The sequence below is a fragment of the Mustela erminea genome, chromosome 6 (genome assembly GCF_009829155.1).
Source record: "Mustela erminea isolate mMusErm1 chromosome 6, mMusErm1.Pri, whole genome shotgun sequence".
NCBI classification, from domain to species: Eukaryota; Metazoa; Chordata; class Mammalia; order Carnivora; family Mustelidae; genus Mustela; species Mustela erminea.
Window position 1 is genome coordinate 10609933 of NC_045619.1, and position 26536 is coordinate 10636468.

Consider the following 26536-nt stretch of genomic DNA (forward strand, 5'->3'; position numbering starts at 1 on the left):
CAAAGTGTCTTCCCCTCCCCACTCAGCATCAGAGTCCCCTGGGCCGCCCAGCAGTGAAGCTGGCAGAAAGGCAGGAGCGAAGGGGTCAAATGGCCTGGGTCCAAGGAGGAGGAAGGGGACTTTGAGAGTCAAAACCCAAGACCCACCCACCCATTGGATAAGATGGGGAGGATACCATGCATGGAGTGGAGAAGCGCTCCCAAGACTCCTTGCCTCGCTCTGTCTAGAGCAACGGTGCATCCTTGGCTTGTTCTGTGCCATTGGTGTGCGTGCCTGAAGGCTGCCAGACACGCTGGGGTTGGGGTCTCTGTTCCTATGCTTCCATGAGAAGGCTAAGGAATGGGGAGGTAAGCAGAGGGTGCTGGGGCCCCGGCGGTGGGGGGTGGTGGTGGTGGTGGCACCCAATGCTGAGTCTTGGGGGAGAAATAAGATCCAGTCAGGCAGATGGGGAGGACAGGGATTTGGGGCGGAGGGAACGGCAGGTGCACGGCCAGGCTGAGTGTGGCTCTGAAGCTTCCAGGGGTCTGCCCAGGGCGTGATAGACAGACAGAAGTGTGGGGGTGGGGACCAGGATGGGGACCCTCCCTCCCTGAACCAGAGTGAGCCTCACACCAAGGGTGAACAGGATCCCATTCACAGTTGGGAAAGCTCCCAGCCCCCCTCCCACAGCCCCCAGCACCAACACTCCCCTGCCTGCCTTCTTAGCTAAAGCTGTGGGCTGGAAGTGGGAGCTTAAGGGGACAAATAATAGGAGGGAGGGACCATGGGGTCCCCCAGGGGGGCCTGGGGCTGGAGACTGAGCGGAGGAACAATGACTCATCTAGGAATAGTCAAGCGGGTGAATGAATGTGTAGAAGCTAAAGGCAGCTTTTCAGGGAGCCAGGAGAAAATACACTGTCAAGATAAATGGCGCTGGTCGCCGGGCAGCCACCTGGAAAACAAATCGCATCTGCTCTGTGCGGTGTAACCCAAACGTAAAAAGTTAAACCTTAACACTGCAAGCAGATACGCTGCGGGAGAGCGTTGTTTAAATGTGATTTCAGAGTGGCAGAGGCCTTTCTGAGAATCGCCAATGAACTGAACAATATCGATATGAAAATGTCTTCACGGCTCCAACCGCCATGAGCGAAGCCAGCGACGGAACGGGGGAAACACGACTCATGGGACGGACGGACAGGTCATTTCCCTAATATGGAAATCAATGAAAAGCCAGGACACCAAGAAGAAAATGAGCAAAGGGTATAAAAACCCAGTTCACAGAAAAGGGAAATTGAAAGTTGCTTTTAACCCCCTGGTAAAGACGCTCACTCGTACTAAAAGGAATGCAAATCGACATTGGACTATCACTGCCTCCAGGAGCATCAGGAATAAGTCAGTCTTCTGGAAGACTATTGGTGAGAACGAGGGAGATGAGCTTTCAGGCACTGCTAGGGTGAGAATGAATAGGTAACCCCCCCCCCCCCCCCCCCCCGCCCAAGGTATTTGGCCCGAAGGACACCCCTGTCACCCAGCAGCCCTCCCAAGGGGGCGGGGCCTTCAGATACTCACACCTGGTGGAACTGCGCAGGCGCACTGTGGTACTTGGGCCTCGCTGTGGGAGAAGTCAAAGGCGGGTAGGCAGGGAACCTACCTGCCCTTTCGTGGGAGCTAATCAGAGGCATTCTGGCACGCCTCAGCAATGGCATTCAGCTGCAGAAATGAAGAAGGAAGCTCTTTCTGAACGAACACGGAACAAACTTCAAGGTAAACAGTAAAGGAAAAGCAGCAAAGTGCAGGACACTGGGCAGCGTGGGCTTCTTTTTGGGGTCAGAGAAAGGAAGTGAAGAATGCTTTTTTTTTTTTTTTTTCCCCTGCTGTTAGATCCCTGGAAGGACATACAAGAAACTGGCAATGGAGGTGGCCTCCTTAGGAAGGACTGGGTGGCTTGGCGGTGGGTCAGAAGGCTGACTTATCATGATAAGCTCTTTTGCATGGGACCAGGTGGATGTATTACTCGTTCAAGGGTAATGTGAAAATATTAAAATAGAACCACAAAACTTTAAAAAAAAAATGTTTGCTGTCTAGGTCCCAGGTTAGGGAGGCGGGATGGTTGTGTTGTACTGGGAGGGGAGGAAAGGGGGGATGTTGAGTTGGATGGTCCGATGGATGTCTGGGGTCAGGTGAGGGAATCTTCGGCAGGTCTGGGGTGGCGGTGGGAACCCTGGAGTGGCTGGGATGGTCCCGAGGGTGTGAAGAGGAAAGCCAGGACAGCGTCCCGAGGGTGTGAAGACAAAAGCCAGGACAGCGTCCTAGGAGCGGGTAAATGCAGTGGAGCAGCGGGGTACCTCTGCGCAAGAACCAAAAGGGGCTGCTCTGTCCACCCGTCAATTGTTACTAAAAAGAAGAAAGAAGAAGCAGACAGTGGCTAATGAGGGACGTTCAGCAGCATTCCCCAGAAGGGCTAAGTTGGGTTTATGCAAGAATGCACGGGTAGTTGAACACCAACAAAATGGATTAGTGTTATTCACATCTCCATAGACACAGAAAAAGCATTCGATGAAATTAAACACTTGTGATAAAAACAGAACAGAATTGCCATTACTAACAATAACAAGGAAACTTCTTTAACGGATAAGAATACCTGCCAAGAGCCTACATCATCTTTAATGGTGAAACCCTCGAAGCACTCTTCCAAAAATCAGAAATAAAACAGAGAGGATCACGGATTCTGTTCAACAACCATAGTAAAGGCTCCAAACAACCCAAGACATTAATATTATAAAACTTGGGAAGGAAGAAGTAAAACTGTCATTTTCCACCAATGAAGGCTACGAAGACAGTCTTAGACTTGTTAGTAACAAAATCTCTAGATAAATTATAACAAGAATTTCATCCGTATGGCATATAAGTATAATATAAGTCCAATATGCAAAATTTGACATTTTTCCGGCATAGAAGCAACAAACAGAAAATGCAATTTCAAAAGGTGTTCGTTATGATGACAGTGAAAGTAATAAGTTATCAAGGAATAAATCTGGTGGGAAAATGTGCATGACCTTTCTGGGGGGAAGTTATAAAACTTTATTGAAAAATATAAAGAGGAAATATAACATGTAAATGGGTAGTTTGATATCACAAAGATGTCAATTCTGCCCAAGTTCCTCTATAAATCGAACCAGATTCTAATTAGAATCTTGACATGGTTCTTCTTGGAACATGACAAGCTTATTCTCAAATTCCTATGAAAGGGCAAATGGTCAGTGATAACCATTTTGAAGGAGTTCAAGAGAAGAGAATTTTTACCCTGCCAGATACAGAGACCTGGCAGAGGATTTCAGTAATTAAAGCAATGTTGTGTCGGCTTCAGGGAAGATGAATAGACTCACAGGCAGAGGAGCTCGGGGTGGACTCACACCCGGGAAGACACCTGCTAGGGGACAGGTGGGCGGGCTGCGGCTCACTGGGGAAAGGCAGGCGGGACGCCTCAGTGAATCGTGCCAGAGCAGTTGATGGAAAAGACAAAATTAACTCCGTATCTCACCATATCCTAAAATCCACCCCAAGTGTGTAAAGCCTTAACATGAAAAGCAAAACTTTAAAAGCTTTATATTTTTTCAAGATTTCATTTATTTGGGGAAGCCTGGTGGCTCCGGTGTTAAGCATCTGCCTTTGGCTCAGGTCATCCTGAGATCGAGACCCGCATCAAGCTCTGCATCGAGCCCCGTGCATCAGGCTCCCAGCTCTGTGGGAAGCTTGCTTTCCCTTTCCTAGTCCCCCTGCTTGTGTTCTCTCTCTTGCTGTGTCTTTCTCTGTCAAATAAATAAATAAAATCTTTTAAAATTTGAGAATGAGAGAGAGAGAGCACGATAGGAGAGTGGAGGCTCCCGGCTGAGCAGAGAGCTTGGCGTGGGGCTCAATCCCAGGACCCTGAGATCATGACCTGAGCCAAAGGCAGATACCTAATGACTGAGCCACCCAGGTGCCCCAAAACTTTAAAAGCTTTAGAAAACATAAGAGAACATCTTTATGAAACGGGGGGTGTAGGGTAGGATTTCTTATGACTCAGTCCAAAAACAACATCACCAGAGAAGAAGTTTACATGAGGCTACATTCAAATAAAAACTATTAAAAGCCACAACTGATGAGATGACACCCCAAACACTGGAAAAAAGATATGCAATGCATATAGCAATGTAAATTTGGAAATCAGAGTATACAAAGAACTTCCCCAAATAAATATAAAAGAATGGACCAAAAAATATGAAGAGGCAATTTAGGGAACAGGAAACACACACAGCCAATAAACACTTGCAAAAATGCTAATGGGACCAGAAGTAAGTGAATATAAATTAAAACCACAATGAGAGGGGCGCCTGGGTGGCTCAGTTGGTTAAGCATCTGCCTTCGGCTCAGGTCGTGATCCCAGGGACCTGGGATGGAGCCCTGCATCGGGCTTCCTGCTCAGTAAGGAGTCTGCGTCTCTTCCTCCCTCTGCCTGGGCTGTCCCTGCTTGTGCTCTCTCTCTATCTCTCTCTGGGTCAAATAAATAAATAAAAGAAATATTTAAAAATTAATTAAATAAATAAATCTAACCCCCCCCCAAAAAAAAACCCACAATGAAATGGTGGTTCACATCCATGAGGTTGACCAAAATGTAAAGCCTACAAGGCCAAGTGTGGCCGAGAATGTGGACCCCGAGCGCTCCTGAAGCATGACTCCTCACTCTATTGAAAGAAAAGATGTATAGGGCCTCTAGCTCTGGGGCTCCGTTTTAGAGAAACCTCACCCACCACCCCCAGGGGTCTGCATGTATCATAGCAGAGCTGTTTGTAAAGCAAGTTTTGCAAACCTCACTCCTATCCATCCACAGGAGATGGGATAAGTACATTCTGATACATTCACACCATGCAAGGTTACATCCCAGCAAAAATAACCCAACTAGACGTAGAAGTTTAAACATTTACCAACACAAATCCTCAGGCTTGTGATAAGGAGGAGGGAGTGCCCAGATCTGAGTGGCCTGAGTTAGGGGACCTCTGGGAGGACCGTCTAGGAGGTGGTTTGAGGCTGAAATGAAAGGGTTTTGTAACAGTCCCAGGTGCCCAAGGATGGAAAAGACTGTCTCCTCAGGAAATGAGCTCCCCGTCACTGGAGGTATGTGAGCAGGGCCAGGACGGCTGCTCTGTGGAACCAAGCGCTGGATACCAGTGGTGCAAGGGCGGGGTTGGGTAAACATGGCCTTGGTGATCTCTGCACGCATGCCCAGAGGCCCCGCGGTTCTGTGATTCAGTGTGGTTAAAAGAGGACAGGACTGAATGAGTAACCACACGGTGACACATTCCCGTTCGGGAGCCAGCCCGCTGGGGAGAGGGGATGGGCTCGGCTCAGGCAGCAACACGGCTGCATCTCCAAAACATGCTGGATGGAAGCAGCCTTCTGCAGAGGGTCCGTACTGCGCGATTCCATTTCTGTGAAATTCTAGAAAATGCCAAGTCATGTAGAACAACAGAAAACACGTCAGAGCTTCTGTGTGTGGTGAGGGGAGAGAAGGAGCTTCTCACAGTGATCTAAGTGTCCGTGATGTTGTGTATCTTGATCATGGCGAAGGGTTCATGGGTGTATAGATCCATCAAAATGAATGGAACTGTACACTTTAAATGGATCTGTTTATTCAATATAAATTACATCTCAAGATGGACCCTTCAAAAAGACGAAAAAAGATAAAGTGGGGAGGATTGGCACAGAGACCGGGACTGCGGCATCATTGTCCTGGTCACAAGGACTGGGCCTCAGTTTCCCTACCTGTGAAAGGAGGGAGAACCTATATCAGGAGAACTTAAATTCACCTCCAGTGTAGTGGCCACAAGTGTGTCCTCCTGGGCAAGTCAGGGAGCCTCTCTGTGCCTTGGTTTCCTCATCTATAAAGTGGGGGAACAGCGCCCCCTCCAGTCATGTACTCAGAGCTGCGAATCTCATGCTGGAGGCACACCGCTGTGGCCACTGTCCTTCCAGTCCTACAGCCACCCGGATGCTGCCGTCCAGGCTGCTCACTTCCCATCTTGTTCCTCTGCCAACCCTGGCCTGTCCACACAGCCTGCGGGCTGCCTGCAGATGGGGACATTCCAAGAGAGCGGTTTCAGGGCACCTGGGGCACTCACAGTGAAGCGCGAGTTCTTCGGGCCCAGCATTCTAATCTGTGGTTTTGTTCCCTGAAGTAGCAAGCCCAGTGCTAGGTATTCAAGTGGTGTATCATCGGAGGCATGCAGAATGAAGGAGGGAGTCTGATGGCCTTAAGTCAGGGAGGATTTTGCTTGGGTTGTCTGGAGAAGTGGCTTGCTCAGCTTGGAGGACCACTAGGGCCCTGTATGGTCGGGCAGACTGTTCACTGCAAAAGGAAGTCCCGCCCTAGAGGGGAGAACAGGGGATAAAACCCACACATGTTACCCTTCCCAAGTCATACCATGTCTCCCCAAAGAGGTGCATTCTTCTTTTTTTTCTTTTCTTTTCTTTTTAAATAAATAAACATTTTGTTCTGGAACAATTTTAGATGTACAGAAAAGACAAAAAGATAGTAAGAGAATTCACCTCTAACCGTCATCCAGTTTCCCCTTACATCAGCCTCACTTACGTAACCACCGTACCTTTGTCAAAACTAAGAAATGAACATTGGGACAATACTGTCAACTCAATATCAGACTTTATTTGGATTTTCCCACTTTTCCCACTAACGTTCTTTTTCTGTTGCAGGATCCAAGCCAGGATATCACATCGCATTTAGGTTTTGCTGTTGTTGTTTAGGTCAACGGGGGTTGCTCTAGGGACGAGCAGTGGATGGGACAGAGAAGGTCGGAACAGGGGGACACCCAGAAGAAAGTCCTTAGGGGGTTTGTGAGGGAGGAAGCCCAGGGTGGGTCCTGGAGGGGGGTGGGGCCACTGCTCTTTCTGACCTGGTCTAAGCACCGTGAAGTGTTTCCCACCATCTCAGCTCAGTTTATGCAAAGGAGAGGGGAAAGATACCCAAGTTTGTTGGCTGGGTTTGATCACTGACTGGCCACCTACTGGAGCTGGCCACTGTCCCGGGGTTTCCTGGTTCGTCCTAAGTGACAGTCCAACCTGGCTGACCACTGGCTCTGCTTCTTTCTTCGACTGGGTGTGGGAGCAGTGGCAAAAGGAACGGTAGGAACCAGGTGAACTCAGAGGCCACGGGGAGAGGCTGTGCTGCTCAGATCCCAAGTTGACTCATGGCTAAGGGCGGAGGCGGGGGCACTCACCCTCCCATGAGCTGCAGAACCGAGGCTTTGTCCCTTCGGCAGGTGAGGTGCCAGAAGAACTTGGAGTCACCTGGCCCTGGGGTTGATTTCAGGCCGGTGGTCCTAGCGAGTGCGCTGCCTTCTTGGACCCTCCATTTGTCCATCGTTAAGATGCGTGGGGCCTCAGCCCCAGGCGCCTGGTCCCCCCAGGCTGCCTCCAGCACAGGACGGGCTCATGCGGAGCACTGCCCATCACTTCCCTTTTATTTCCCCTTCTCCCTCTGCAGGCCCCTGTCCCCCCCCTTGCCCCCCCGCCCCCCCCGCCGCCCACCTGCCCCCCACCTCCTGCCTCTCCCATCCTTGTGGTGTCCCCATCCTTGCACCTGCTTGGGGGGAGCCTGGTGTCTTGCTCATGCAATCCCCTCACCTGGAGTGCCCTCTCTCTGGCACCGGCTTTTGGGTGCTAGCTCAAATGCTCATGGGCTCCAGTTCTCCCTCTGTGTAGCTCTGAGGTTCCCTCCCAGGAGATCCCCCGTGACCCCATCGCTTCCTGCCTTGTTTTATGGACACACGTGTCAGCTGGCATCTTCCCAGGGATCAGCTGTACCTTTTGCAAGGCTGAACTCACCAGTGCCTGATACTATGCCCAGCATACAGTAGGCACTCATTAAATGCTTAACACTTAGAATCTCGATCCATTGAATTCCTGGAAGCCTGAAGTCTTTGGAGAACAGCTCTGGCCTGGCCCCAGGGGCAAGAAGTGACACCCCAGCCTGGAGGGTACCCAGGTCTCCCGCGGGTGCCCCAGCTCAGCACCTGAGGGGCCCCGAGCGGTTCTGCCAGACCGCACGCTCCGCCTTCTGCAAACGGTTGTTGGGGCAGCAGCTTGGGTAAGTTCCACTTCCGCTTCCTCCTGCCTCCTGTCCTGCTGTGGCTGCTCCTCTGCCGGGGCGCCTTGCCAGGCTCTCCCAACCCCTGGAGCCCGCAGAAATCCTCTGTGCTCTGAGCTGTCACCAGCGCTGCCTCCCAGGTCCCGGACACGATGCAAGCCATCAAGTGTGTGGTGGTGGGAGATGGGTAGGTACCTGGCTGAACTTCCTCACCTGGCTGAGGCTCTCGACGGGGGTACCCTGAGATCCGCCTGTCCTGCCCAAATAGGAGTCCCTGGGAGGCAGCCGGGAGGAACTGCTCCCCTCTTGTCCTGGGACCCAGAGAGAGCCCCTGAGGTGGGCAGAGGACAGCTTCACCCTCTTTGCCTGCTTCACTCCGGAAGCTGCTTGGGTGGAGGTGGCTGGAGGGCACAGGACCGAGGGTGGAGGTGCCTGGGGCCCCTCCTCTGCACCCCGAGACCTGGAGCACGTCTCTTAGGGGACTGGTCTTCAACTCTGCGGATGCAGGTGCAGGAGTGGAGAGCCAAGATTCTGGCCTTTGTCCTCAGGCTGATCTGGGCTCTAGTATCTGGCTTGCATGGCTGGGTGTCTTTGGGCAAGCCGCAGAGCCTCTCTGAACCTCTCTTCATCCATCTGGGAAGAGACCACGCCCCTGGGATCGATGTGGGGTCACCTGACCTATTTTGAGTGGCTGTGCTGGGCATAGTGTGCTCAGTGACTATTAACCTCCTCCCCTCCTCCCTGCCTGGCTCTCCCCTCCCCCTCCCTGCAGCCTGCCTGGCTGGGGAGGATGTGTGGGGGATGTGGGTGAGAAGCAGGAGGGGGAGGGGGCATAAAGGGAAAGTGGAGGAAAGAAGCGATGTGAGGGTGATTGGGAGGGCTGATGCGGGCTAGGCTGGGGTGAGGGGTCTTCTGGGCTGTGGGAGCACAGTGACCTTGGGTTGTCATGTCCCCGTGGGCCTCTTTCTAACAAGGTCTAAGAGGCCGGATCTGCCGGTCTCCGATGCTAGCCTTCCACAGTGTCTCAGGCCCCAGCCCACAAGGTGCCTCCTGGGGTTTCCTGGGAGTCCAATCCAGCATCTCAAGCTGGCAGACCTTCATTCCAATGCCCCGTTCTACAGAGGGGCAGCCTGAGGCTTGGAGAGACTCAGATCTTTCCTGGCCTGGGTTAAGCAGCCCTGACATGACAGACGAACTTGGGCTCTGACAGGTTTCCTGAGAGCGGGTCCTTTATCAGCCCTCAGCTGATTCCGATGCACCGGCCTGGCCTTATCTGCCCGCAGGCTGGGCTCTGTTCACTTCCGCTTTGTATCTGATCCGAGGAGAGGAGGGCAAAAGCCAACGTCCCAGTCATTCAAAGTCACCTTGGTGGCAAGCTCTGGGCAGGGCAGTGGCGGGGAGAAGGTGGCCGGCCTCCTCAGAACAGGAAGTGACCAACAGAGGAGCAGGGCTGGAAGGCCTAGGGCTGCCCCTTTGGTTGCTAGACTTGCCCTGCACTCCCGGTGCCCCCTCCCAGCCCCAGCGACCTGCAGACCCCAGGGAAGCCAGCGCGCAGTCCCTAGCACTTACTATGCGTCAGGTACTGGACTCAGTCATTCCCCCTCTATCTGGTTTTCCCACCAACCTAATATGAGGCCCATTTTCCAGGTGGGAAAACTGAGGCTCCGAGAAGTTAAGTAATTTGCCCAAGACCTCATGGGACGTGAGGCCAAGTCTCTCTGACTTCAAAACTCCGTGCTCTTAACGGCTGCTCTCTCTGGGGAGGTGGGAGGGAAAGAGGAGGGAGCGACAGGCTTTCCCTGATGTCGACCGGCTGTTACGCTCTGCTAGACATGGTGCTGGCTTCTTCCATGGGCTTCACCTGATTTACGAATCAGCACACTCCTAGGAGGAGAAATGCCTCGTATCCCGATGTTCAAGATGGGGAAACTGAGGCCAAGAGAGATTAAGTGCCTTGCCCAAGGCCGTGTCCCTGGGAGGTGGTGGAGCTGGGATCTGGAACCCAGGCGTGTGACAGCAGAGGGCTGGTCAGGCACCGGGGGCCCCATGGCATTGTCCGGTTCAGTGGGCTCCCAGGTACCCCCAGTTCTTAACTGTCCCACATCGGCGTCACCTGGGAAAGCTTGTTAAAAATACAGATTCCCAGTCCTGTCCCGCACCACGGCTCAGAATCTCTGAGACAGGACCCTGAAGCCCACCCTTTAACACATAGCCTGGATGACCCTTGTGACTCAGGCTTGGGACTGCTGAACTTGGCATTCACAGGTGGGGAGACTGAGGCCCGGAGAGGTGGGGCTGGGTCTTCCCTGAGGGCTGGGCTAGGGGACCCGGAAACCTCCCAGCGTCCTGGGCAGGGGCCATGACCGCCGTCTCCTCGAACCTCCTGTCTTTCAGAGCCGTGGGCAAGACCTGCCTTCTCATCAGCTACACCACCAACGCTTTCCCTGGAGAATACATCCCCACCGTGTGAGTCCGCAGGGGGCGGGAGCCGGGAGGACGGGAGACACGCATCACCAAGCCCACCCCCTTGTCAGGCGCTTCCTGTGGGCTGGGCCTTGGGTGGGGCCTAGGAGGGGTGTCCCCACCTGGCAGAGCTGCCTGAGGACCCCGATAGAGGCAGTGAGCAATGTTGAGGGGGGCAGTGCGGACCAGTGCCACCAGTGCCGAGGCCGTCAGAGCGGGAGAGATGGGGCTGGTGAAGCAGGACGGGCGGCCCCCTGGCTGGGTGTGGTGTGGGCAAAGGGGGGACGCAGGGCTGAGAAGTGGAGGGGAGCGTGGGCTGGTGGAGGAGGAGGAGGCTGTCCCTGGCCTCGACGCCATGGAGCAGGCAGCGGGACTTACGGGAGAGGGCAGTGCCATCTGGAGGCCAGTGGAAGGCCCTGCCCTCTTGTAGAGGGTGGAGGCAAGTCTGCTATTGGATGCCATGTGGGTGGGTGGCAGCCTTGGGAGGGAAGTACGTGGGGAAGCACCGGCCCTTGGCAGCCCCCTTGCTCACAGGACAGCGTCCCCACCCCCAGCACGACACCGGCTTCTCCCAACCTTCCCTTCCAGCATCGCTGCCCCCACGTTGCCTCATGTTCTGTCTGCTTGTCCCCGCCAAACACTCCTTGGGCATTTCCACCTCAGGGCCTTTGCTCAAGCGGTTTGCTCTGCCTGGAGTGTCTTTCCTTCAAAAGCGTCTCAGTGAACAGGCCAGCTGCAGGGCCCCTCCCCCGGAGACTTTCTCACCCAGCCCCACAGCCCTCTCACTCCCCAGAAGACTTGATCTGATCTTTCTCGTGACCAGGAGTCTCTGTGGGTGGGAAGGCTCAGCCAGTTCCCTTGGGTCACCCCATCAGCTCAGTTTTGTGTCTCAGGCACGCCGTGATCTACGTGCTGTCTTATACACACTGGACGTGTTTTGAGTTGACTTGAATTCATGGAGAGGCCCTGAGACGGTCCATCGGAGCTAGCCTCCAGCCTCTGAGGGCCAGCCGTGTGCTGGCCCCTGCAGGGAACATCACACATCTGCCTTTATTTGAGCCCCATAAGAGGTGGCATTCCACCCAGGCCGCCCATGGGGGGAAACTGAGGCTCACTGCAAAGGGGCCTCCTGACCCCCAGGACCCTGACTGGCACCCCGGCCTGGGCCAGAGGAAGGCAGGCAGCCAGGACAGGGCAAAGACAAAGAAGGGAGCCTAGAAAACCGATTTCTGCCCCAGCATGGCTCCCAGGTCCCCAGACGGCCTGGTGATGGCACCTGTCCCTCTCCGCACCTGCTGTATTTGCCCCTGGGCCGTCAGTCACCTCCTAATGCTGACAGAGGGCTGACTCTAGGCCAGAGGAAAGGCACCTTCTGCACAAGGTCACCATCATCGACCCTGCTCTGGCTGCCTGCTGTCCTGCCTCTGCCTGTCCCAGCTGGGCTGGAGGCCCGTTTGCTGAAGGGCCTTAGACCAGTCACTTCCCCTCTTAAAGGCTCAGTTTCTTTTTTTATAGGGACAAGACTGGGCTGGGCAACCCCAGGCTCACTGCCGGGGTGCCTCCCCTGGGCAGGGAGATGAAGGGCGTGTTCTCTGGTGCAAGACAGGGAGAGGAGCAGAGGCCAGGCTGGACCCAATTGTTCCTAATGTCTTGGAGAGCCCTGGCCCTTGGTGGTCCCTGGTGGCCTCAGGACACCACCCTTGCAGGCCGGACAGAATGAACCAGGCAAGCTCTGCCTTTCAGGACTCTGGGGAGTAGGGTCAGACACTGAGGGCCATCTTGAAATTCTTGGCCTTTGCACAAGGGATCCTGCATTTTTGTTTTGCCTCCGCTCCTGCAAAGATGTGTCAGTCCTGCTTGTCCCCTTCCTGTGTGGTCCTGGACAGAGTTGTTCGGCTCTGGACAAACCCTCCAAGGGGTTCCCGCTATAGTGCCTGTACCCCTGGTACAGGGAAGCGGAGATAAGTCACGCAGAACTCTTGACATTGGGAGGTGGGGCCGCTGGTGAGAGCGGAGTTGGGGAAAACAGGGCATCTCTGGCACAGAGATAAGATGGGGAGAGCTGCTGGGGTTCGGGGCCTGGAGGGTTTTCTGGGGAGGGTTTGCTGGGGCTGGGGGGGGGTTTTGCTGGGGCTGGGGGGGGGTTTCTGGGGCTGGGGGGGTTTGCTGGGGCCGGGAGGGTCTGCTGGGGCCCAAAGAGTTTGCTGGGCCTGCAGGCACGTAGGCCAGCTCACAATCAGATAAGCAGGTGAGCTGCGCTCAGCTCCTTGCCAAGGGTAGGGGGTTAACAGCTCAGGGTCAAACCCTCATGCCACAGAGGGGGAGACAGTCTTGTGCAGGGTATTGGGGATACCAGAACATGGCAGGAGGACCCTGCGCTTGCCTGCCTGTGACACAGGGGCTCTCCCCCACCCACGTCTCCCCCTTACAACCATTCTCAAAAGGAAGCCCAGATGAGTTTTCAAAAGTGAAAATTAGATGCAGCTGTGCCCAGACCTAAACCCCCTCCCACGGCCCCCCTTCACATTTGATACCGTCTCCTCTCCTGCCGTGAGTCCCGGAATGGCACCTGCCCCCCACCCCTAGCCTCATCTCCTACCATAGGCCCCACCCTTACTCCCTCACTCCAGACCTTTGGGCTTCCTTGTGGATCCCATCAGCCTCCCCACACCCCTGTCCTCCTCCTTGTGTCACTCAGTTCCCTGCTCAGGGATCAGCTCCCAGACCCCCTGTCTCAAGGGGTCCCTCCCTCCACCCAGGCCCCGCCCCCCACCCCCGTCCCCCGCCCCCCTGCTTGATAGTCTTTTTTTTTTTTTTTTTTTTTAAAGATTTTTATTTATTTATTTAACAGAGAGGCAGGCAGGGAGAGAGAGGAGGAAGCAGGCTCCCCACGGAGCAGAGAGCTGATGTGGGGCTCAATCCCAGGACCCTGAGATCATGACCTGAGCTGAAGGCAGAGGCTTTAACCCACTGAGCCACCCAGGCGCCCCATGCTTGATGTTCTCTATGGCCCTTCCTGATCCGACTTCCCCTGCTGGCTCCGGGAGGACAGGGCCCTGGTCCGTCCGGTTCACGGCTATCATACCAGCTTCTAGAACAGAGCGAGCATGTCCCTGGCACTCTGGAGTGACTGGGAGCTCTGGTCTGCTTTGAGAAGGTGCCAGAACTCAGCCACCCGCGGACAACTCGGTGGTGGGAAGGAAAACCACACAGTTAATTTAGGTCCCATTGGCCAGTACTTGAATTTCACCTTCATTTCACCTCCTGACAAGTCAAGCCTGGACTTCCATGGATGCGGACACCCAGGGTCTTCTGCTGGGCGTTTACTACCCCTCGCCCGGCCTCCTGCCACCACGGGCAGCCCCTTGTGCCCCGCCTGGGACACCCTCCACCTCCCCCAGCCACCCTCCTCTTCCCTCTCTCACTGCCGGCTCTACAAGCCTCCCACCGGCCGCCCAGCTTCCCCTCTGACCCTCCTTCCGGGCTTCTACACCCAGTGGCCAAGAGGAGCCTCTTATTTTTTTTTTTAAAGATTTTATTTTAGATTTTACTTATTTATTTGAGAGAGAGAGACAGACAAAGTGAAAGGGCATGAAAGGGGAGGTCAGAGGGAGAAGCAGACTCCCCATGGAGCTGGGAGCCTGATGTGGGACTCGATCCCAGGACTCTGGGATCATGACCTGAGCCAAAGGCAGTTGTTTAGCCAACTGAGCCACCCAGGCACCCCAAGAGGAGCCTTTTCTAAATGCAGATGTGATCACACATCACCCACCCCTGCAGCCCCGCCTGGCCAAGCCTCTCCGCCGTGGCCTATTGGCCTGAGGACCGAGACTTGAGTCCCAAGAGGGGTCCACGCCCCGCCTGACCTGGTCACTCCTCTCTTGTCCCCATGTCACGAGCCATGCATGCCCTCTGATCTCTGGGTTCCTTGAGTACACCTTCTTCCTTTCTGGGGGTGGGCTTGGGGCGGGGGTCCGGTGATGCTGTGTGCTGAGCTCCCTTCTCCCACGTCCCCAGTCCCCTGCTCCACTCCATTCCAGGGTCAGGGCTGGGCCTGCAGCCCTGAGAATGCAGAAGGAGGCCGCACGGACTCGGGGTGAACACACGCCATCTGTGTCACCTCGGGCAGGTCTCTTCCTATTCCTGAGTCTGTGCCCTCATGGGTAGCATGGGAACAAGCGTGGTAACCGCTCCCTGGGTCCACTGAGGTGGTCTAAATAGGAAGGGCCTGGAACTGTCATTGACACCCCTGGGTGTTCAGCAAATGTGAGTTCTCTGTCTTCCCACAGCTCAGGGAAGCCCCACGCCCAGGCTCGAACCCCCGCCTCTCCAGCCACAAAATAGCCCCCATGTTTACCCTGTGGGATTTTCTGAATTGGGGAACAGGACTTACTTAGTCCTGGCCACCGCCAACTGACTGTGAGATCTTGGGCAAGTGCCTTCCTGTCTGTGGGCCTGTTTCCTCATCTGGAAAAAGCGGTGGGGGCCGGCCAGAGCGGTGGTGTAAGGTTCCTCTGGTCCTGGCCGCCCCTGAGTCTCAAATAAGGGGGACCCTGGAGGGCCATGGATCCCTGCTGCGTGCCTGCAGCGATTCCCTGGGCCCTGGCGGCCAGGCCTCTGGGGAGGGACAAGCGGGTATGTGTGGGGCATTGGAAATGTGATCTCAGCAGCTTAGCATCTCCCCTCGGGGTGACCTGACTGTCCTCTGTCTCTTCGGATCCTCCTAATGGTCCTAAGAGAAAGGACTTTTTTTTTCACATTGAAGAAAGTGAGGCTCAGGGAAGGTAGGTGACTCACCCAGGGTCACACAGCCAGAACAAGGCTTCACAAGGAACTCTGGTCCCTCCTAGTTCTGGGTGGCTGTCCCTGGGGAAATCACCCCCATCCCCAGCCCCGGGCCCTTGCTCATAAACAGAGGTCACAGAAGGAGCAAGGCTCGAATCCCAGTTCCTATGCTTATGAGATGGTTGGCTTTGGAAAAGTTACTTGACATCTTGAGGCCTCAGTTTCCCCATCTGTCTGATGGGAGTAACTTGAGGTTCTTTTGTCTTAGGTTACCTGAGACTTCAAGACCTAACATAGAAAGGTCCCCAGCTTTCTGCCAGGCCCCAGATCTGGTACTTGGTGCTGCTCCAAGGTCCCAGGACCCCACTCTTTCCCCACTGCCACGGCCCCTGAGACCATGGGGATGGCTCCAAGAGGACACAGGCCTTTGGCTCAAAGAATCTTAGGCGGATTTTGGGCACCAGAATTTCAGGCTGGACATTAGAGAGAAGAGTGTCCGAACCCTGTAAGTGTGTCCCGAAGGGATGTTCCTGACCAAAGCCAAGGACAACCCAGGCCCTTCTTTTCCCATTATGCCCTGTGGTGTCTTTCTGGACAGCGGCTTCTTCCTGACATCCCCCGGCAGTGGGGGTGGCATCCAGAGCTGGTACACGGAGCACCTACTGTGTGCCTTATACTGTGCTAGCCTCAGGGCGCCATAAGGAGCAAACCAGGCATGGTGCCTGCTTTGGGCGCAAAGATTGCTGGCTTGGCTGGACTGGCTGGGGGCCAGGAAAAGCTTTCTGGAGGAGGTGACCTGGAGAAGGGGCTAGAGGCGGGTGAGTAAGAGTCAGCCGGGCACGGAGAGGAGGAGTGAGGGAGGAAGAAGAGTGGGAAGTCAGAGGAGGAGTGTCTGTAAGAATTTCCAGGCAGCGGAGAACGGGTCATCTGTGGAACTGAGAGGTGACTGGAATGCTCCACAGATGAATAAGCATGGTGTGTTAAAATGCCAGGCTGCTCACTTCTGGATGTGTGTGTATGTGTGTCTTGGAGTCACTCTGAAACATTAGGGCTTCTTCAGCCTGTCACTGAGCGACATTCCGGGAGGGCTTCCTGGAGGAGGTGGCATTCCAAGGGCTTCATTCGGTTCACTTTAATTTCGATCTACTCACTAAGAGCCAGGCCTGAGACTAGAGAGGAAGAAGGCACAGGCCCTGCCCTCCTGGAGCCCAGGGCTCTGGGCAAGACAGAGACACCCTAATAGCCTCTTTCAGTCAAGATAAAGAGGGAGGGAACAATGGGCTCTTTCCAGGTGAGGGATAGAGAAGGAAGTGGCCTGGAGGTTTCTCCAGAGAGGAGGAGCTGCCCGGGCAGGATTTTGAAGCACGAATAGGAAACAGGGGTGAAAGGGTATAAAAGTTTATTCTAGACAGAGGCACAGATGGGAGAAAAATCCTGGAGAGTGGGTAGGACTGCGTGGTCAGGATAAGTGGGAACATTTGGACAAAGAGAGGTGGGGAAGGGCATTCTGGGCAGGAGCAAGTCCAGGAGGTAGGCAGTGTAGGCTTTGCCCAAGAAACAGCTTGGCTGATGTATGAGGGGAAGAGAAGGCAGAGGAGCCTGAGGTCTCAGTGGACCAGGTCCAGGGATGCAGAGCAGGGCCTGCATGGGTAGCCTCGGTAAGGAGAGACAAAATGATGATCCTTGGCCCTCACAGGCAGGAGGTGAGGGCATCTCTGGAAAGCACAGGGCAGTGAATGCTAGAATCACACACAACTGATTTCCCACTTAGTTTGGTCACTCACTGGCTGTGTGGCCTTGGGGAGGTCACTATACCTCTCTGATCCCAATCTTCTTTCCCACAGGCTGAGAAACCAGCACCTTCCTCCAGTGAGAAATACTGTTGGGTTGAATAAAAAGAAAATCTAGAAGCTTGTTTGACTGCCCAGGTGGTCTCGCTGGTGCTGGCAGGGGATTTTGGCTGTTCCTGTCAGTACCCTGCCCTACCATCCCTTTGGCGCATGTCTTATCTGTGTGTGTTGGTGGCATTTCTTGAAATTGTCTGTGACTGATGGCTTTCGGTGTGCACTCGGGGGTGGGCTGGAAGACCAGGGATTTAGCGCCCTAGGACATCCTTCTGCCAATGAAAGATAGAGGGCTGGATAGAGACCCCAAGTCATGCCCCTTAGAGGCACCCCGTCTCCAGCGGCCCCAACAGTAACAGCTCACTGGCTGGCCCTTCCTTGTCTCTTCCCCACACCCCTCCCAAGGCTGCCACTGTGTCGCCTCCTCGTCTCAGGGTTTGCTTTGAGGGGGACCTCTCCTGCCATGGGGGGTGACCAACCTCAGGCCAGCATAGTAGGTTGGGAAAGTCGGATCAAGCCTTAGAGGAAATGGCCTATGGCCTAAAAAAAATCACCTCTCAAAGGATAGGCAGGGGCAGAAAGGTGATTGGAGACAATATTTTCCTCTCGATGCTTACCTGTATTAAAAATTTTTTAAATGTAGGGGCACCTGGGTGGCTCAGTGGGTAAAAGCCTCTGCCTTCGGCTCGGGTTGTGATCCCAGGGTCCTGGGATAGAGCCCTGAATTGGGCTCTCTGCTCAACAGGGAGCCTGCTTCCCTCTCTCTCTGCCTGCCTCTCTGCCTGCTTGTGATCTCTGTCTGTCAAATAAATAAATAAAATCTTAAAAAATATTTTTTTTAATGTAATGAATCAGTAAGGAAAAAAAAGGAAAGAAAAGCCAAGTGCCCAGCGCTGTGTGACTGCCTATGGCCGCCCCTACCTGGGTCTTGGCCTCCACACGGAGCGATGCGAGGCTGACCGCAGGCCTGTGCTCCGGGCGTGGAGACTGACTCTTCTGGACGTCCCCCCACAGGTTCGACAACTATTCAGCCAACGTGATGGTGGACAGCAAGCCCGTGAACCTGGGGCTGTGGGACACAGCCGGGCAGGAGGACTACGATCGCCTCCGGCCACTCTCCTACCCACAGACGGTGAGCTGCCCTGAGCTCAGTCTGCTCCGGCTGGGGACGATGCCCTGGGGCCAGTGGCTGGGGAGCCCTGCCCATCGCAGCGGTGCCCTCCTGGGCGGAGCTGGGGCCTCCTCCCCGTGCCTCTCCCTGCCCTCCTGCAGTACCCCTGCTCTCACTGTGCCTGTCTCTCCAGCCCCTCTGCCTCTATGGGCTCTGGCACCTCCTGGCTCCCCAGGCAGACCCTGGATGGGGCCTCCATAGGGAGCCCAGGACTCTGAGTCCCAGGGGCTCTGGGGAGGGGAGGAGAGATGGGGGCAAGCTTGCAGGTGGCTCTGTGGCTCCTAGGCCCTGGCACCCTTGGTGTTCCTTCCAGGCTGGCGATCAGCTGACAGGTAGGGACCATCTGGTGAGGAGTACAGGTTCTGGAGGCAAGCCCTTGATCTCACTTTCCCCATCTGTAGAATGGGGCCATAGCCATACTGCCTGTAGAGGGTCCCCTGATGATTCACCACTTGGGACAGGCTTTTCCGAAGGGTTGGATAAACAGCTCAGGGGATGCCCGGGTGTGGAAGGGGCGGGCTGGGATGCCTCCAGGCCTCGTCTCTGGGTGACTGTTGCCTACTCTGTCTCCAGGACGTCTTCCTCATCTGCTTCTCCCTTGTTAGCCCTGCCTCCTATGAGAACGTCCGGGCCAAGGTGAGCAGCACAGAGCGGGACCTTGGGGGCTTGGGGCAGGTGACCCTGAGGGAGGGAGGAGATGCAGGGGGTGTGGAGGGAGGGGCTGCAGGGGACGTGGGCAGAGAGCGTTCCCAGGGCAAACCAGGGCTGGGTGGTGGCACTGGGGACTCCGGGTGTGAGACTCAGAGTGGGTTCAGAGGGGGCTGGGGTCATTAGCTTTCCTCCCCACACTCTGTAACCATGTCGCCTCTCTCCTCTACACACAACCTCTGCCTGCCTTTTATCTCTCGTGAATCTTGCTTCTTCTTTTCCTGTAACCACATCCCCCCCTCCCTGGACCACCTCATGCCTCCTCCCCTCACCCCCTCGTGCCCCCTCATCTCTTCTCACACTTGGCGCCCCTCTTGTCCCCATGCCCATGCCCCCTCGGCCTCCCCCCACCCCCCCGCCGGCCCAGTGGTTCCCCGAGGTGCGACACCATTGCCCCAGCACACCCATCATCCTGGTGGGCACCAAGCTGGATCTGCGGGACGACAAGGACACCATTGAGAGGCTGAAGGAGAAGAAACTGGCACCCATCACCTACCCGCAGGGTCTGGCCCTGGCCAAGGAGATCGGTACGGGGCTCAGGCTCGGAGAGGGGAGCTGGCTGGCTGGGAAAAGTGTCTTGGAGCGGACAGAAGCAGGCACAGAGTGACATGTGTGGTGCCTGCTCTGAGCACAAGCAGCCAAGTCAAGCTTGGGTTATCCAGGAAGGCTTCCTGGAGGACGTGCCTCTGCCTTAGGTTTGAAGGATGACTTCCCTGCTGCCTCCTTCTCACCTCCCTTTCCCCAGCCTCCCTCCTCAGCCCAGCTGCTCTTTGCCTCCTGATCCCTGGGCCAGAGAAGTAAAGTGACTTCTCCAGGTCACATAGCCAGGGGGTGGCAGAACTGGAATTTGAACACAAGATAGCAAATTGCTGGTCTGGGGGCTTCCTCATGGGGACTCGGAGCTGCCTGCCCCAGGGAGGCTGTAACTGGGGGGTCTGGCCTCTCTCCCGGCGCCTGCTGTCCCAGGTCCAGTTGTGACCTGCCTGCAGCCTGGGGATGGCACATCTGCCCTAGAACCTGGTGTCCCCAGCCGCGTTTGACCCCCATGAGTGGTGACACCCCCTACCCCGGCCTGGGGCACTCTGCCTCGCCACAGGGTCCTGCGGGTCCAGGGTTTGGCCCCTGAGTAGGTAGGGTCTCCCCGCCCCAGCCCTGCCTCAGCCCCACCGCTCTTCCTTCCGCCGGAAGTGGGAGGGCTCTGGGGACTCACATCTCTACAGGAAGAGAAACCGCAGCTGTCACCTCCCCCTTCCTGTGACTAGTCCTGCAACATGGCCATCTCCCTCAAGGGGTCTTGGGCTGCCTCTTAAGCCTTGGGTCCTGAGCCCCACCCTGGGGTCCTTGGCTCCTCAGCCCTGCGGGGGTTGTACCCTTGCCTTCTCTTGTTCTCTGACTAACCCATCCCCCAACTCCTTTTGCCCTGTGGCTCTAACTCTTTAGCCTGCATGTGACCCATCCCCTTCTAAAGCATGTGCTTTGGGGCAAGGAGAAGGGGCCTGGACGCCTGGATGTTGGTCCTGGTTCTAGCACTGATAGTGTGTGTGACCTCGGGAAAGTGGGACCCCTCCCTCTGGGCCTCAGTTTCTCCATTCGTACCGGCTGGCCTGCATGATCCCTGAAGGTGCTTTCTTCTCTGTAAGGAGGTGGCTCGAGGTCTTGCCTTGGTCCCTGGATGATCCCTCCTGGAGCTGATCCCAAGTGTGGGTGGGGCAGGGGCAGTGACTTTGAACTTGACTGGGACCAGTCTGGGCCCAAGGGGAGGCCCAGGAGAGCTGCAGGTCTGATGGGGGGTGGGGCCTCCTGCCTCCTAGCCTGCCCCCCACCATGTCCTCTGCAGCTGCTTGGCCCTGCCTGCCTCAGCTTGACAGGTGTCCTGGGTCACCATGTCTTAGACAGAAGGGAGGCTCAGGCACAAACAGACTGACAGGAGTCGTCGGGTGGTCAGAGGCAGAGCCAAAGAGAGCCCAGCACCCCCACTCAGGACCCTTGTTCTGGATGCCACTGGGCAAAGAAGAGCAAGAGGGTGGCTGGTTCTAGGGAGGAGGCATTTGGTAGGTGTGGAAGAAGTGGACACAGGCTCTGTTCCCTTGCAGGGAGACAGCCAGATGCCCAGGGACACCCTTCTAGGCACAGAATGTTATAAGGTGATGAGGCTCCCAGACCGAAGCAAGGGCACTCTGTCCCCACCAGCCAGGCCCTGGGATCACTGCCCATGCTCCCTGGTGGGAGAGCGCTCCTGAGTAGAGGGGAGACATCCAACACGTGACTTTGTGCAAGGGACATGCTCTCTGAACCTCAGCTTCTTTGTCCCTGCCCCACTTTTGCTTTCTTCCCAACCCCAGGTCCTGCATGGGCTTCCTTATTCCAGGGGCTGCCCTCTCCAGAAGTCCTGGCTCCCCTCTCCCCAGCTGCATGTCTCTGGGACCCAGGCTTCCCCTCTCTTGGCCTGTTTGTTGATCTGTAAGCGGGGAAGTATTTCTTCACATGGTTTTTTGGAAGCACCCAGGCCAGTGCTTGGCAGGGAACAGGTGCCCATCAGAGCCTGTCTGCTTCCTTCCCCAGAGAAGAGCAGACCCCAGCACGGGGGCAAAGTTCCCCTTCCTGCCCCTCTCTTTCCTCTTGTTCCTGAAATGTGCCCCCAGCCCTCTCGAAGAAGGGTTTTTGTGGTCCCTTACTTTGGGGAAACTGTGTTGTAGTGCTTATGGGAACTCACAGAGGTTCCTTCCAGAAGGTCAGGGAATGCTGCCACTGGAGTGGGGGCTCAGCCTGCCTTTCTGGCTGTCTGGGCCCACAGCTCCTGCCCTGAGCTGTCACCTGGGAGAAGTCTGGTCCCCTCAGGTGGGGGAGGAAAAGCACTCTCATCCCGGTCCCTCATGGACAGCCCCCAGCCACCCCTCAGGGGAGGAGAAACATTCAGCATGAAACTTTGGACAGACGACTCCCCACCTATGACCCTCAGTGTCCTCGTCTGTAAAATGAGGTGACGCTAAGGAATGGTCAGATGACATTTGGAAGGTCCTGGCGAGCACCTCAGGCCTCCTGGGGAAGTTTCTAGAAGAAACGGAGGCAGAGAGAGATTCAGTCACTGTCACTTGAGCTCCCTTTCCCCCCAGGAATGTATCCAAACTCCTGCCTGCCTTCCACAAATTAAGGGCTGCCGTGTCTAAGAAAACTTCAGACCTGCCCCTGTGGGTCTTGGCCTCTCTTTTTGAGGTCCAGCTTCCTATTCCAGGCATGAGGAAGCGGAGGCGCGGGGTGGTGGTCCCCTGACCCCACGGCCTGGCTCGGGAGAGGTTTCTGCCCAGGGCCCTCCCTGACCTTGGCTTCTGCCTTCTTGATGTTCCCCCCACCCCACCCCCCCAGACTCTGTAAAATACCTGGAGTGCTCGGCCCTCACCCAGCGAGGCCTGAAGACCGTCTTTGACGAGGCCATCCGGGCCGTCCTGTGCCCCCAGCCCGTGCGGCCACAGAAGCGTCCCTGCAGCATCCTGTAGGGTAAGAGAGCCTCCTTCCCTGCGCCGTGACCGTCCCCACGCGAACACAGCACGTTCCCGCCAGGAAGGGGCGTCCTGCCATGACTCTGTGGCCTTCCGTTTCGCAGGGGATGGCATTTAGGCCAAGACAGAAGGGGGAGTATCAAAGCGGCCTCAGTTTCCCTATTTGCCTGAGCTCCCTCGGCAAGGAGCCCGGGTCTCAGAAGGAAGGCATGTCAGAAAAAAAGCCAGAGCCACGGCAGGGGTGCCATGAGGCTTCCACTCTGCCAGCCCTGCAGGAGGGAAGAGGGATGGATAGATGCCTTTGGCCCCTGCCCCCAGGAGAGCCCAGTGGGTCCAGGGTCTCCCTAATACCCACCCATAAGGGTGGAGGCAGGGCAGACGGAGCTGAGGCTCTTGGGGCAGAGGAGGGACCCGTGTGGGTCGGAGGCAGCCTGGAGAGGGGGGACCAGAAGGATGGAGGGGCCTCGGTGTGATGGGCGAGCAGGGTGGGCCGATGGGAGGGCCAACCTGAACAAAAAGATGGGAGGTGGCCATGAGCCTTGAGCGGAGAAAGCTCTGCGGGGGCACGCGATTCTGCTTGTCCCCAGGTCCTTACCCCCTGCATGTCTCCTTTCCAGGTGGCGCCCAGACCTCCCAGCCAGATGGCTGTGACCTCCGGGGTCCTCACCCAAAGCCCAGCAGTACCCCGGCTGGCCCTGTTGTCCCCTCCCTGTGGTGTTTCTTAGCAGATGGCTGCAGATTGGTTGCTCATCTTCTCCGGGCTGGAAGCCCCCGGGGGCTGAAAGGCTGTGAACTTGCAGGCTCCGCTCCTGATCCCTTACTCCCGCCTTCGCAGGGGCCAGAAGGGAGCCATTAGTGTGGTCAGCACCTGCTGCCGCACGTGGCAGCATCTACCCCTTGACCCCAGTCCCACCCAATGCCCGAATCCCCTCTGGAAATTTCGGACAGGATGGTGGCCAGCCACCACTCGCATACCTTCAGGGATGGGTCTCTCACTCCCTCCTGAGGTGGCTACTCCAGTATTGATGGTCTTGCTTGTCTGAACGTTCTCCTACTGAGCTAAAATGGGTATCTCAGAAGTTTGCTCCTGCGGCCTTAGCCGTCCTTTTCCGGACAGCATCAAATCAAATTCTTTGCATGTCAGCGGGTCCCTGCAACAGCCAGTCAAAAACCGGGATCCCACTGACTCCTCCGGTTGCTCAAGTCTTTCTCCGTCATTCACAGAGCTACATTTGCCTGTAGGAGTCTTGAAACTTTCAGACCCTGCCAGTCAGGACTTTTGCTACTGCAAATGGAAAACCTAATTCAACCTGCTTAAGCAGAAAATAAACCTATTGATCCTATGAAATTTGGAAATATCATGACTTCAGGTGCAGTTCGATCAAGGGGGCTCAAAGCACGTCATCAGGGCTTGCTTTCCTGTACCTCTTTGCTCTGCCTTGCGCTGTCTGGTTCATTCTCTGGCAGGTGACACTCAGAGCATCCTTGCAGGTTCAAAGTTAGCTAAAAAAAAAAAAAAAAAAAAAAAGGCAAGTTTCGGTCCCAGGTGAAGTTCTAATTAAGGTTTACTCTGATTGGGCCAGCCCACATCTTGGACCCCACCTCAACCAATCATATTTGTCGGAGGCGGGGGGGGGGCTGCTGAGCTGTGATTGGCCAGGCCTGGACTTCTCACCCTGCTAGAGCAAGGAGTGGAGGCAATGGGGCATAAAACTTGCGTTTTAGGATGGAGGGGTTTGTTCCTAAATGAAGAGTGAGACTTTGCTGGAATATGGGGCTGTGGGTGTCAGGCAGTCAGAACTCCCCAGTCTCTACTGCTGGAGCTCACGGAAGTGTCCCCATGGTGCAAGGAAGCAATGCCTGTCGGGCAGGCACTAAGCCAAGGCGAGTTTCTTTACGAGAGAAGGAGGGACTGTTGAAAGGAATTAAGTTCATCCGTCAAGTCCAACAGCACCTGGTGTGGAGCAGGTCCCACCGTAGTGTTTGCTCCTTTACAAGTGCTGGCCTTTTGCGCCGGGGGATGATTACTCCTCCTTACCCCAGCGGTACCCGTGCGTACAATGCACATTTATTGAGCACCTTCTCACTCTGTTCTAGGTGCGGGGTCCAACCGTGCGCACGAATCCCTGCCCTTGTGGGCTGACCCTCTAGAGAGGCTGCAAGGAAGGAATAAAAAGAGAAATCTAAGCCCCCACCCCTGACAGCACAGAAGTCCCCCAACTCCCAGCTAGCGAGATGCTTTGGGTTTCCACCTTCTGCTTCCCCAGGGGTGCCCGCTATGTCCTGAGGTTCGGGAGGGGGCCTGCCAGTTCACTGGACTCCTGGAAGGGCCTGGGTTGCGGGGGTGGGGGGACCCCGTGGCGCTTCTCAGTTTCAGCTCAGACAAGGCCTTTATGTTTTTAAGGTTACTTCTCCTTGGAAACCAACCACCCCCGTGAAAAACCCACACGCGCATGACGCACACACAGACCCCACACCGACTATGTTTGTTGTTTAGAAGCCCTGGGGCGCCCCCTCCAGTCGGCCAAAGTTGGAGGAGAGCCTTTTTTGCTCTCAGCCCTCCTGGGCCCTCCAGATAAATCTGGGCCCCTATCTGGTGGGCCCCGGGGGCGGGTCACGCTCCCCTCTCTCTCTCCTCCCCTCCACCCTGGGACTGAACTCTCATTTCCTCAAAGCCACGTTGAGACCTCTTTCATCCACGCCCTTCCACACCCTGATCTGGTCCTCTTTTCCTCGAATGATTTCCTCTGCTCCTCGAACTTCCTGCATGTCGAGGGCAAGCAGAGGGTGCGGGGAGGGAAGGGGCCGGGGGCTCTGCCCTACATCTCTTCCCGGGAGCCCACCCCAGTGGGCACAGTCCTTGCTTTATGCCAGTAACGTCGGTAAATAAATTCTCTTGCCTCTGTGTGTTCTCACCTAGCACAAATTATCTCATTTAATCCCTAGGAGCCTTCCAATGGAGGTTCTAGCCACTGGGTTTTGCTGAGGCCCAGGAGGGAACGGGAGCCAGAGCTAGAGCTCAATTCACCTGGGCAGACACTCTACTCTACCACCTTCTTCCACTACCCCCATCCTTCTTGCTAACAGACACGTAGTTCCGTGCAGAACAGTATGGTGTCCAGCCCCAGACTAAAACTCTTGTTTTCCTAGCCTGCTTTGCAGCTGGGGTCCCAAGGGTACACAGCGCTGGCCCAAAAGGCAAGGGTAAGTCAGCTGGAGAGGTGACTTCTGCAACAGTGTTTGTTCTCTACCACCAAAAAATGGACACTACCCTTTGTCCCATCCCCTTCCCTGATGAATACTGATGTGATGTCTGGAGCTGCAGCAGCCATCGTACTCACCTGAAACCACAAACATGAAGATGCACGCTAACATGTTCAGAATGGAGGAGCAGAAAAATGAAAAGAGCCTGGATCCTTGACACCTTTGGTCAGCAGCTGAGCCAATGTCAAAATCTGCCTTGTTATGGGAACAAAAGGAAAATGAAACCACGGATAGTATACGACGTGGTGGGTCAGGCCTCCGTTACTGTTAGCTGACAGCATTGTAATTGATGTTTTAGGTTTTTTAACCTGGGGCTCTTTCCCCTGTATCATTGTGTCCAACGGTCACTGGACATTGGGGTGAGTCACTCACTTCTGTTCTGCGAAGTGGCTGAGCACCAGAGGCCCTTTTGATAGGAAAGAGAAACCTCCAGGGGAGTAGGTGAGGAGCTGGTTTTGAAACAGGAAGAGCTGCTGGTTGCGGGCAGAAGCTAACAACTTGGTGATTCTTCACTCCAAAGGCAGCCATCCCTGAACACCCACCTAGCAGGGCCAGGCCCGTGCTAGGCATCAGGGCATCAGACTGGGAGCCTTGCCATGATGTAATTTCCTGGTGGGTGTGGAAAGCACCTGCCGGATGAGCTACTTCACTGGGGGCTTCCGGTCTCAGAGCCTGGCTGCTCCTT

The 26536-nt window shown here is 55.7% G+C and overlaps 1 protein-coding gene across 1 annotated transcript; it reads left to right on the forward strand.

The window, feature by feature from the left end:
* The first annotated feature begins 8126 nt into the window (after positions 1-8126).
* Positions 8127-23935, forward strand: RAC2 (Rac family small GTPase 2). Its single transcript, XM_032346372.1, has 7 exons — positions 8127-8306; positions 10514-10585; positions 18226-18343; positions 18956-19018; positions 19458-19617; positions 22454-22585; positions 23205-23935. Exons 1-6 carry the CDS (start codon positions 8272-8274, stop codon positions 22582-22584), a joined length of 579 nt encoding a protein of 192 aa, XP_032202263.1. The 5' UTR covers positions 8127-8271; the 3' UTR covers position 22585; positions 23205-23935.
* Positions 23936-26536: the final 2601 nt, after the last annotated feature.

Bases quoted from the DNA above. Each gene is read 5' to 3' on its own strand.
- RAC2 (XM_032346372.1), top strand. From the start codon at position 8,272: ATGCAAGCCATCAAGTGTGTGGTGGTGGGAGATGG. The intron at 10,586-18,225 runs GTGAGTCCGCAG...GTCCCCCCACAG, and splicing joins GGAGAATACATCCCCACCGT to GTTCGACAACTATTCAGCCA. The intron at 19,019-19,457 runs GTGAGCAGCACA...CCGCCGGCCCAG, and splicing joins ATGAGAACGTCCGGGCCAAG to TGGTTCCCCGAGGTGCGACA.